The following is an 11,651-nucleotide window of genomic DNA, read 5'->3' as shown; positions in this document are numbered from 1 at the left end:
CTGTAGGGGAAACAGAGGCCTGTGAACAGGCAGGGAGGCTGGGCCAGGCCCACCTTCTGAGGGCCCAGCCGCACAGGCAGGGCCAGCCAAGAGCCAGCCGTGAGGTCGATGAGGGAGAAGATGAAAGACAGACTGGAGGGGATGGTCAGGGAGATTTCTGGGGCGGGCTCTGCACATTCAGAAGAACAGGTGGGGGTACTAGAGGCCACTGGGGAGTGACAGAAACAAGGTGGACTCAGCAAGATCTAGAAGCTGGGAAGAGACCCCAGGCAGATTGGATATCAGGAAACAGAGGTCAAGGGTCATCTGATGCCCCTGGGCAGAAGCCACTGCCAGAGCTCTTACAGGAGACAAGGACAAATGATACCTGGGCCCAGGACCAGAGACTCTCAGCCTCTGTGATCAGCGGCGGTGGCGTGCCTGGTCCTGCCTGTTTTGGCAACTCCCTACCCCTTAGGTCTTAGTAGAAGCCAGACAGCATTAGTGGGAGAGATAACCACTTCCCTGAGGGCACATGCAGGGGATAAGCCATGCTTCTCAGAGCATGGGGCATGCAAGGGAAGGAGTATGTGTCCCCATCACCACGGGGCTGCCAGAGGATGGTTCCAAGTCATGCAGGAGAGGAGGCGCCTGTGGGACCCAGCAGGAGTCCTGGGAGGTGGGCATGCAGAGAGGGCAACTGTGGTGCCCAGTACCTGTCAAGGGCCCCAGCCTTGGGGGTTAACAGTTTGACTCATCATGATGGGCTGCATCGCAGAAGAAGCGTGAGCCCCGCTTGGCAGTACGGGCCGTGAAAGGGACACTCTTCAGCACTGTGGCCCAGGAGAGAGACACAGTGGTCAGGCCCCATGGGGGTTGGGTAGGAGGAGGAGGGCCCAAAGGGCTATGGTTGGGGTTTGGGAGCTGGGCCCAGTGGCCAGGAACCAGGGATGGAAAAGGGCCCCACCTGTGATGATGTCCTCAATGGTACCATCCTTCCCCTCGTAAACAGGCCGGTGCTCCTTGGCCTGGCGCCGCCTCAACTCTGCAATTAGCTCCTGCTGTTGCCACTTGTTCCGCTGGGATGGGGTCTAGAGCCGAGCATTTGAAGAGAAAGGGAGTCACCGCTAACGTACCACGGGGCTGGTTCCTGCCCCGAGATGCAGTCTGAGGATGCCCTTGATTGTGCTCACCCGCCAGCCCAGCCCCCATCATTGCCTAGGAATCCCCTCCCATAGCCCCCCTCTCCATCCCTCTGGACTCCATCATCAGGCCCTCTGGGTGGTCTGTGGGCTCCAGTTCTCCATCTCCTCTCCAGCTCTCTGCTCCACCCCCTCCTAATCCTTTGCCGTGTTTTCCAGGCCCCAGTTCTTGGTCCCACCCACCTTGGCATCCAGTTTCTTGGCTTCCTGAGCCAGCTGCTTCTCCCGCATTACCTCCTCCTGCTTCTTACGGGCTTCATTCTCTTGTTCTGCTTCCTAAGAACCATGAAAGATGGTGTGTGTGTGTGTGTGTGTGTGTGTGTGTCAGTCACAGGGGCTGTGAGCTGTGAGGGGAGGGGCTGACACTGAGGGTGGAGAGTGGGTGTCAGTGGGACCAGCAACCCCAGGTGGCCACTCTCTGGAGGGGCACTTCCTGCCCCAAACAATGACAGGAAGGGCCTGGGCCCCCACCCTGCCCACCAGTTCACAGCTAAGAGGCCTGTGGCCAGCTTCCATCGCTCCCTCGCAGGACTCAGAGGAGGAGACGGAAAAGGCCCAAGCCTGAAGCCCAGCCCTCTCTCCCCCTACCAGTTTTCTCTCAGCCAAACTCCTCTTTAAAAGTCTCTCTTCTGCTCACCTTGTAAGAACGAATGAATCGGACAAATACTGGGAAGAATACAGAAGGAGGCGTGGTCTTGGGACTCTCACCAAAGTAGCGCACAACAGCATTGTAGGCCTCCTGGGGAGGGGGTGGGCAGAAGGGGTCAGCCTGGCGGGGAAGGAGAAGCCCGGCTCCCAGCAGGGGCAGGAGGCCCACAGGAAGCCGCAGCCCCCCACAGCCCCTGTGTGAGGGCAAAGAACTAGGGGCTCGCCAAGCCCCCTAGAGTGCGTCTCCAGAGGCAGCTGCCTGCCATCCCCAGCGCCCCCTCTCCCCACGATCAGCCAGCCAGCTGCTTGACAAAAGTTCTCTGACCCAAGAACCAGAACTAAGCCTGCCAGAGGCTCACGGCACCTTGGCCCCAGCCTCTCCCACCCACCTCCACCCTGTGCTCACCTCAGCTGTCTTGGCATCGCGCTGGAGCTTGTCCAGTTTGCCTTCGTTGGTGCTAAGGAAGCTGCGCAGGACGCTGTTGTCATGTATGCTGCACTCCCGCCGAATCAGCTCCATGCCCCGGCCCAGCTCCTTCACGTCTAGCAGCACGTTCTCCAGGGACACTGTTGTCACCAGAGCCCGGGCTGAGGACTACAGCCAGCTCCAGCCCTCCCGCTCAGCATGGGCTCACTCGGTTCCTCACGCCCCCCTTCCAGAGCTACCAGCGTGGACGGAGAGGGGCAAACCAAGCTAGCCAAGCTCTCACAGGGGCAAGGAAAAGGAAAAGAGGCCGTGGGCTCATGACCCCGAAGGTAGCAAGGGAAGGTGAGCCGCAGACTGCTGGGCTCCAAAACAGAGCTGCCCCAGGCCTGCCCCAGTTTCACGAGGGGGGCAAAAATAACAGCCACCCTATGTCTGTGGGGGGCTTTATGGGTTTTCTAAGCACTTCCCATACATCACAGAGACACAGGCTCTGGGGCCAGCTTGGGGGAGTTGGCAGTGAAGAGCCACCGCTGCCCTTTCCTTCCAGCTCCCACAGCACCCAAGTGGAAAGGGCTGGGTGGGGCCTGGTGCCTGTAGGAAGGCTCCCTCTGGGGTGGCCCCTGCCCATGGCCCCAGCGGAAAACTTTGAAGTGGTCAGAAAAAAGAAAACAAAAGCAAGAAAGAAAGGCACCCAAGTGCTCCCCCTCCTCATAGCTTCCAGGGATTGTCCTGAGCTGGACGCGAGGCAGGCTCCCTGGGCCAGGCTCCCCTCACCTGCCGCAGCTTTCTCCACAAAGTGCAGCTCATGCCAGAAGTTAGCCAGGTCTGGGTATTTCTCCTTTACTGTCAGGGCGATGAAATGCAGCAGTGTCATCTTCCTGTCAGTGGACTTGGTGTCCAGCAGCTGGTAGAGGGGGACAGCGGTCAGTGCAAGAGGGCTGAACACCCTGGCGCCCCAGCCGCTGCCCCATCCAGCTTCCTGGCCGCTTGCTGTCCCCACCATCTCACCAGATCCAGGCTCTGGAGCTTGAAGCCATACACAGCTCCCCGCTTGCTGCTGTTCATGTAGTTCCCCAGGGCAAGTATGATCTGTCCAAAGGAGGCACGGGAAGAACTCAGGGCAAGACCCGAGGGCTCCTTCCTCCTCTCTCTATAGCGCCAGGCCCCCACCCAGGACCCGGGAAGCCCCGGCACCTCCATCCCCAACCTCTCCCCACCTCCAACATCTGCTTCAGCTTCTGTGAGGACTTGACGGAGGCAGAGGCTGCAATGATGGCGTTGAGTTGCTGGAAGGCAAGATGAATAGCTGAGTGACCCCATGCTGGGATGCGGCAAAGTCAGGGAGGGGCTGGCAGGGGAGGGGACTAGCAGGTAAAGGGCAGAGGGGCGGCCGCAGACAACCATGATACAGGTGGGGGCCGTACCGGCGTGAGCATCTGCAGGTTGTCCTGGAAGTTGCCCAGGAAGGCCATGCCAGCCATTCGCTGGGTCAGCCGCTCCACCTTGCTGAAGAGCAGCATGAAGCGGTCCTCGGCCGCCAGCTCCTCCAGGGGCTGCCGCTCCCGCTCGTATTGCCGCAGCAGCTTCACCTCAGCCTCTGTGGGCAGGAAGCGCATCAGGCACTCCACGAAGTCCACGGGTAGTGTCTGGAGGTCAAACCTGTGTAGGAGGGAGGAACCACCTCAGGTCTTGCCTTTGCCCACATTATCTGTCATCCCTTCATTTTCCAGCTCCTACAAGGACGGAGGGTGGGGTCTTGAGCACCACACAGCCAGAGGCAGAGGACTCACTGTCTCACCTCCAGTAACTCCAGGGCTGGTGTTACTCAGCACCAGTAGTAATCCTAGGGTCACATTCCATGCCCTGTTTAAGAACCCTTCAACGTCTTCCCTCTGCAACTAGGGAGAAGTCTTAACACCCGGACGTGGCTTACGAGGCCCAGCCTGCAAGACTTCTGCTCGCCTCTCTACTCTGTCTCTCCTACTCCCCTCCTTACACTAAAGCCAGAGTCAATTTTCAGTACTCAGGGCACCATGCCTCTCCCTCCAGGCCCTGACCTGGAGTTCATATACATCCTTCAGGTTGCAAGTGAGACATCACCTCCTCCAGGAAGCCTTCCCTGATCACCAAGCTCAGCTACCTAGCCCTCCCTGTTCTCCCAAAGCTGCCTGTACCTCCACTACCTTGGTGTTGTCACCCAGTGTTACTGGACTGTTCCCATTAGACTGGGAGCTCCTTTTTTTTTCTTTTTTTTTTTTTTTGCGGTACGCGGGCCTCTCACTGTTGTGGCCTCTCCCGTTGCGGAGCACAGGCTCTGGACGCGCAGGCTCAGCGGCCATGGCTCACGGGCCCAGCTGCTCCGCGGCATGTGGGATCTTCCCGGACCAGGGCACGAACCCGTGTCCCCTGCATCGGCAGGCGGACTCTCAACCACTGTGCCACCAGGGAAGCCCTAGGCTAGGAGCTCCTTGAATGAAGGTCCGGGCTGACTCCCCAGCACCTCACACAGTGCCTGGCACACAGCACAGATGCAGTAAATTCTGGCCAAGCCACTGGATGACTGAGGGAGTTCTGTCAATGCCCTGGAATCCAGGGAAGGCTAGGATCCTAGGTGGAGATCCTAGGTGGGTTACCAACTAGCTGGGGACCAGGGCAAGGTCAGTGGGAGCCTCACGTGTGGATGGCCCTGCAGATCTCCTCAGCTGAGCGGCCAGCCTTGCGGAGGGTGATGGCCAGGTTCTTGGCACGATTGGCTTCCAGCAGGGTCACCTTGCTGGCAGCCTTTTGTGCTGTCTTGTTCTTGGAGCAGATGAGGTCAAGGGCAGGGCCCTGGGCTTTTGTCTTGAACAGTTCTTCAAACTTGTCCAGATCCAGGTCCTGGCAGGAGTTGATGAGAAGGGAAAATGCTGTGGCCTCATCCTACAAGAGGACCCGCTGGCAGCACACCAGCATCAGCTCAGCTCTGGTACATGGAGGGCTGAGTCTGAGGGCTCTTCCAAAGCCAAGAGATCTACCTTAAAGGGCAACCTGGGCCCCAGCTCCCAACCCCAGCCCTGAGGGCCCCAGGCCCTGCTACCTCCAAGATCTTCTCATCATCAAGTTCGCTAAAGACAGTGCCGCTGATCTGGTTGGGTTTCAGTGCTGTCCAGTTGAAGACAGGCAGCCGGAACTTGGTCTTGATGGGTTTCTTAATGCGAATGGCTAATTTGGAAGGAGGATCAGTGAGGCAGGAGCCAAGGACACACTCCCTCGGTCCCACTAGCCCTGCCCAGAGCCCTCGGGACACTCACCTGACAGGCCTACTGTCAACACCACAGAGGGAGCAGCGCCGGGGAGAGGTGGGGCTGGGGGACACTTGTCTGGGAAAAGAAGAAATAGCACAGTGACCCAGGGGCCAAGAGACTCCCCTCTGTCCGCCCTACCTGTCCTTAAAGACTACCAGGGAAGGAGGCTGCATGAACTCCCTGCCCAAGTGGCTCCCAGGGGTCCTAACTGACGGGTCAGGTCGTGCGGTCTCTGACCCACTCTCCCCTGCTTTGGTCTAAGCCCTCTCCTTGGAGGTCTTCAGAGGAATCGGGAGCAGCATCTTTACGCTCCTTAAAACAGATCCACGTCTGCTCATAGACATCCCTTCCCTAGTAATCTGAGCCTCCCTCAGATTCTAACCCTCCCTCAGCCTCTCCCACCTGACTTTACATCCTTCCAGCCACATCCCCAGTTTCTCCCTGTGGAGATGCTGCTGACTGGGCCTTTGGTCTGGCCCCACAATAAGGCTGCACCTCTTGCCTTTTACCAGGTAAGGGTCCTGCTTACCTGGTAACGGGGGAGGTGGAGGGGGCAAGGGAGGAGCCGGCGGCGGAGGCAGAGGTAGGGCCTCCTCGGGGGGCGGGGCCGGAACCAGGAGGTCCAGGTCGGAGGGGGGCATGCCCTCATTCAGTTCCTCAGGGCCTACCCGGGCCAGGGCCTCGCTGCCCACTGACTCTAGGTCCCGGGCGGTGGGCTCCAAGTGGCATCGGCGCTGGAAGGCCTCCTCCTTCTCTTTAATGAGCCGCCGCAGGGTGTGTACCTGGTGGCTCGTGTTCTCGTAAGTCTCCTATTGGGCAGACAGCACCATTAAGAAAAGAGCACCTGAAAGCGCAGCAGGCGATGCTCCTGGGAGTGAGACTTCCTACCCAAGGGTCTCCAGGAGGGTACTCAGAGGCAGAGAGCGGCAGAAACCCACGGAAAACTGGAATGCAGCAGAACAAAAGAGGGGGGCGGAAGAGCAAGCCTGCTTGGCTGGCGCCCTGCAGTGTCCTTCCTCACTGCTCCAGCCCAGTCTCACTGGTCCCTCAAGGCCCAGGTAGAAGGCTGCCCTTGTGAAACTCTCCTTAACCCACCAGCAGCCTGCTATGGCAGTCTCAGCCCTCTGTGCCTCAGTCCTGCTCTCATTCCATTTGGTTTGTACAGTCGCTCAATTGGAAGCCCCCTACAGACAAGACCCTGCCTTAGCCACCTCTGTATCCTCCATACTCCCGACTCAGCGCTTCAGACTCTTAGCAGGGGCTTGGCAGGTATGTACTGAGCTCAACAGAGCCAGCGTAATTGTATTCCTGTGGAAGAAGAGATGGGTTGGGGCATGATTTTATAACTAACAAAAAGTTAGGTGAGGGACAGAGAAGACACCGAGATGTGAGGAGGCCCTGCTCTCCAATCTGGAATACCTGGTAGATATCCTGATAAACAGCCCCAAGTACCTGGGCTGTTCTGAGCCTGTTCATTGTGCTGGGCTGGGGAAGCACGTGGAGGTGCAGGTGAGGGAGAAGCAATGGGGGTGGGCTGGCAGGAGGAGACAGGGGCTCCAGAGGTGCCCCACCTGCTCCCACCCTCCTGTGTGTGTGTCTGGCCCACTCTGGCTCCAGCTTCCCTCTCCAGCTAAAACATGGGGTGAAATCATCAGCCCACCCACATTCAAGTGCCTCAGGAGTGAATTAATATCTGGATGCTCGAGGACTTGACATGACTGACATGGAACGAAAAGCAAGCTCCCCAGGCCCCAGCACCCAGTACCAGTCAGGGGCTCCCTTCCCCACGTAACCTGGTACCTTGATGCTCTCGAGTTCCTTCTCCCGCTGCAGCAGCTGCTTCTCTAGCTCTGCCACACGCATCATGTTCTCATTCTCTAGGTCCAGAAGCTTCTCTGTGAGCTGCAGGATGAAAAGGGCAGGTTTGGGGATGGCCCTAAAGTCTTGGCACTCAGCACAGTCTGAACCCCAGTCAGGACCCAGGCCCGACCCCTCCACCCAGGGCCCCAAAGGCAGCTTGGCCCAGTGGCTTCCCTAGGTCACTCCTGTGAGCCCAGGGTCTGAGACCACATGAAATAGTGCAAGACAAATGGCCACATCTGCCTCTCTCGAGCCTGAGGCCACCTCACACCCAGTCCTGAGGTCAATGTGTGTTCCACCGCGGATGAACTAGTGTCTCAGCCAGAGCGTGCGCTAGAGAGCCCCAGTGGATTCTGAGGCTTCCCTGAGGCTCAATCGGGAGGTAAGCAGGTCAGCTCAGGATTCCTGGGACTCAGATGTCCCCACTCTCTCCCCACCCCCAACAGTGGCTCTGGCAGCAAAGGAGGACCACCTACATGGGACACATGCTCCTCCAGCTCTTCCACCTTCTCCAGGGCCACATTCTTGGTCTCGGCATCCTCCAGCAAACCCCCCACATCAAACACGTTGTCCAGGTATGCCTGGATCTGCACCTGCAGCTTCTCGCTCTCTGTGTGCCTTGACTTCTGGGGGAAAGCAGAGAGAGTAGTAGTTGGGGGAGCCTCCTCATCAGCCTCCATGACCCCTTCCTAGAGCCTAGGACCCAGGGAGCTCCTACTATAGCCGTGTCAGATTCTCGCCCTGCGGAGCTGACCGACTGAGGAGCCCTCTGCGCAAAGGCCAGAGTCCCAGGTCACAGAAGACAGGCAGGGTGCCAGGAGCATCCATGACTAGGCTCTTGTAAAAGAAAAACTCCTCGTGATACAGCTAAGCTGGTCCTCTTCCCCGAAGTGCCTCATCCCGTGAGGACTCCAGCCCAGCTCACCTGCAGGAACTCCTCCAGCCCCAGCTTTGTAAACTCATACTGCAGGTGGACCCGGAAGTTCATGTCCTCCACCGAGTGCACCACGATGTTGATAAACTGCATGCAGGCCACCTGGGGAAGGAGCAGCCCAGAGGGGCAGAGAGAGCCGAGACACGGAGGGGAGGCGGCTGTTAGAGCCAGCATCATCAGGTGGATCATCAAAAGGAGTAAAAAAGGTACGTCTTTCAGGGAGCAATAAGAGAATTTTAACTTAGAAAACGTCGAACTTAATATTCATTTTACGAAGACAAGTAAATTACATGAGAAATAGGTGTACGTGAAGATTTGGCGGATTTCCTTTGCACACCAGCAGGTATTCCTTGAGACAACCCTACTAGCTGTATACCCTAGACTGAAGGGAAGTGAAACTAGAGGAGAAGCTGGGGAAGAGGAAAGCAGCTCAGAAAGGGTCCAAATCAGGGACAGTGCGGCCACACAAAGTGGGAAAGGAGGCAGACCCAAGACAGAAATTGTCCTGGAGTTTCTAAAAGCTTTCTGGGGTGAGTGAGTGAGTGGATGAGGAGCGTTTGCTGAGAAGAGAACCACTCTGGGTCCTACACAGAACGTCAGAGTACACTGTCGGCTCAGCCCCGTTCTCAAGGAGTGGGCGGCCCTGCTGGGCATGCACCTGACCCAGGACCAGCTCCTCACCATGAAGTCGATGTTGCTGTCCTCATTCCGGAAATACTCCATCAGCTTCTCAAAGCGGTGCAACTCCTTGCATACCTGAACAAGCAAACTTTCTCAGTAACAGGATCTGTCCCATGCAGAACCCAAGCCCTTGAGCCCTGGTTCCCAGGAACATCCAGCAAAGGGACTGGTACAGACCAAGTGTAACCACAATTCTTTCTATGTAACGGGTCACTTGGGACATGATAGAAGAAAGCCTGGGACCTGGCATCTGCTCTGGGTCCCTGAGGGAGCTCAGTAAAGCGTGTGCCCTTAGTCTGGGCTCTGGGTGCCTCTGAGTGTAGGCCAAGAAGAAACACAGGGGCCTGGTGTTGCCGAGCTATTGAAGGAAAGAGGGAGGGTGGAGGAAGGTTGGAGGCCATGGCTGAGGCAGGAGGCTGAAGTCCTAGTGGGGACGCAGGAGAGAGGCCTGGGTGCAGGAAAGCCTCTGTGCTGAGAGGGGTCCAGAGACTCCTCTGAGCCTCTGGCTTCAAGGAGGAAAAGCCATTTCCTGGCTTGAACAATGGATGCTAGGGAAGAGGTCCAAAAAGGAGGAAGAGGTGGGACCAGCAGCTGCAGCTGTATGCCGAGGAATCCTATGTTCAAGCAGATGGGGGTTTCAAAGCCAGGCCAAGTCTGGGGAATTCCAAGTAGGAGCTCCCTCTCCCCTCACCAATGACAGCCAACACCCCAGGAGGATCCCTGCTTGCCTTCTCCTCCCACTACAAATATCACTGCCTCGGGTTCTACCAGTGGGTTCACTGCCTCAGAACGGCCTGGGGAGCCTGTTAACGCACAGATGGCCAGGCCTCCCAGGGGCCTGTGCATTTAACACACGCTCTTCAGGTATTCTGCTGCACAGCAGGTTAGAAATGCTGGACTATAGCCCTCAAGTGAGGGCATCCTTCGCTGGCCAGTCAGGAGCTTTCCCGGCACAAGGTCTAGTAAGAATGAAGTTTTGGTTTTGGTTTAAAAAAGCAGGGGGCAGAATACCTAGCTAAAAGCACTAGGCTGTTAAAATCCCTAGCATGTGTGAGATCACAGGAAAGGGCGCTTACCTACCTGGCTCACACCTCCTCCCCGCCAAAAACACACACACACACACACACACGCACGCACGCACACACACGGGTATAGGAAACTGACCTCTTTGAAATTGTCAAAGGCAGCAAGAATGATTTCGTGACCTCCCCGTACCAAACACACGGCTGCCAGGAGCTCTAAGACAAGTGCTTTGGTCCTAAGGGGTGGAGAATGAAGATTAACACCCTAGCCCCTGACCCTGGCCACCACACAGCTCGCTTCCACAACTGGGTGAGTCCTTTCAAGAGAGTAGAGACAGCCTCGGTGGTGAGGGAGAGGGTGGGTTTGGGAAAGAAGGCAGGGGAAGGCAGGCTTTCTCCCTCCCTAAGCTGTGTAGACCAGAGGAGAGCAGAACACTCCTCCTCCAGCAGAGGTGAGGGGCCAAACCAAGGCGCTGACCTAAGCCGCAGGACCCGAGGCCAGGCGGGACTTCTTGGCAGGGACAAGTGCAGCCCAGTTCTCCAGAGTCCTGGGCAGAGCGGGGAGGAAAGGGGAGGGAAGGAACTCACCTTGGATTCTTGTTGTTGAGGCTGAGCGCAATCTCATTGACAGCGTGAGGGTGGGACATGACCAGGTTGAATCCATACTGTAGCAAAGGGAAAGGACAGGAGGAGGGGAGACCATGACGGTGGGGAAGACAGATCCCAGCCGGAGCTCCCTGACTGCAGGCCCAACAGCAAACCTGTCTTTTACAAGCTAGTGCCTTCCTAGCTCTCCTGGTGCGGGAGATGAGGCAGAGCACCCGTGGCTAGTGCTGTTGCCTTACCTGATAGTTCATGATGGCTCTGAGACAAAGGATACAGACGTGGACGTCATCCTTCTGGCTCACCAGGCGGGAGTTCTTCAGCGCCCTGCGCCCAGGGAGAGTGCTATACCTGGGGGAGAGGGGCTGCTGGTGAAGGGTCTAGAAGCACTTGCCATCACCCAGACAGCAGGCTGCCCCTCAGCAGCAGAAGAAAAGGGGGATGGAGGACTTTGCACCAGCAGCCCAGAGAGATGCAGGGGGTGCAGGTGCAGGGGGCAGGGCACTCCACTGTTTTCACCTCCCTGGAACAGGTCTTTGTCAGTTAACTATCCAGGATCCCAGCATTACAACCAGTGCCCAAATCATCCTAAGCCCAGACGTCCTCCAAAATACAACACGAGGTGTGTAGGCCTTCCTAGACCTCAAGATGGGTCCAGGAGACATTCATTTGAGGCATCCTTCCTCTTCCTTCTAGTCACTGCATCTTCAACACATTCCTTGGGGCAGGGGCATCTTAGCTCCCATCCCACATCTATGTCCTAGAAAAGACAGAGCAGACCCCAAAGGCTACAGAAGGGCTAGGGACTATATCTGACTTTGCCCCTAGTGATGTTTCATGGAAAAAACAGGAAACACAAGTGGTATCTGCTCGTGCATGACTAGAATGGGCAAAACCCAAAGAAGACTGGGAGAAAAGCATGGCTGAGAGACAGAGGCCATGGAAAGGGCCATAGGACCCAAAGGAAAGCCTCCCTCTGTAGGAGGGCTCTCAGAAATCATCCGGTCCGTC

At 57.3% G+C, this 11,651-nt stretch overlaps 1 protein-coding gene across 4 annotated transcripts in view; it reads right to left on the bottom strand.

The window, feature by feature from the left end:
- Positions 1–11,651, bottom strand: part of FMNL3 (formin like 3) — a 60,307-nt gene that overhangs the window by 5,939 nt on the left and 42,717 nt on the right. For 3 of the 4 annotated variants that reach the window (XM_060166295.1, XM_060166299.1, XM_060166298.1), the window contains 20 exons: positions 10,883–10,991; positions 10,626–10,702; positions 10,180–10,273; positions 9,016–9,090; positions 8,326–8,436; positions 7,877–8,026; positions 7,341–7,442; positions 6,070–6,349; positions 5,547–5,615; positions 5,333–5,457; positions 4,931–5,133; positions 3,681–3,915; positions 3,474–3,542; positions 3,265–3,345; positions 3,031–3,160; positions 2,236–2,396; positions 1,819–1,920; positions 1,365–1,457; positions 947–1,070; positions 696–812 (listed from right to left, as the gene is read on the bottom strand). In XM_060166295.1, the coding sequence (XP_060022278.1) occupies positions 721–812; positions 947–1,070; positions 1,365–1,457; positions 1,819–1,920; positions 2,236–2,396; positions 3,031–3,160; positions 3,265–3,345; positions 3,474–3,542; positions 3,681–3,915; positions 4,931–5,133; positions 5,333–5,457; positions 5,547–5,615; positions 6,070–6,349; positions 7,341–7,442; positions 7,877–8,026; positions 8,326–8,436; positions 9,016–9,090; positions 10,180–10,273; positions 10,626–10,702; positions 10,883–10,991 (2,482 nt within the window). In that variant the 3' untranslated portion in view covers positions 696–720. The remainder of the gene's footprint in view (positions 1–695; positions 813–946; positions 1,071–1,364; positions 1,458–1,818; positions 1,921–2,235; positions 2,397–3,030; positions 3,161–3,264; positions 3,346–3,473; positions 3,543–3,680; positions 3,916–4,930; positions 5,134–5,332; positions 5,458–5,546; positions 5,616–6,069; positions 6,350–7,340; positions 7,443–7,876; positions 8,027–8,325; positions 8,437–9,015; positions 9,091–10,179; positions 10,274–10,625; positions 10,703–10,882; positions 10,992–11,651) is intronic. The other variant, XM_060166297.1, reaches the window with a different exon arrangement.

Source organism: Lagenorhynchus albirostris, chromosome 11, assembly GCF_949774975.1.
Source record: "Lagenorhynchus albirostris chromosome 11, mLagAlb1.1, whole genome shotgun sequence".
Lineage (NCBI taxonomy): Eukaryota > Metazoa > Chordata > Mammalia > Artiodactyla > Delphinidae > Lagenorhynchus > Lagenorhynchus albirostris.
Note: the sequence above shows the minus strand (reverse complement) of the source record. Positions and strands in the feature narration are given on the sequence as shown.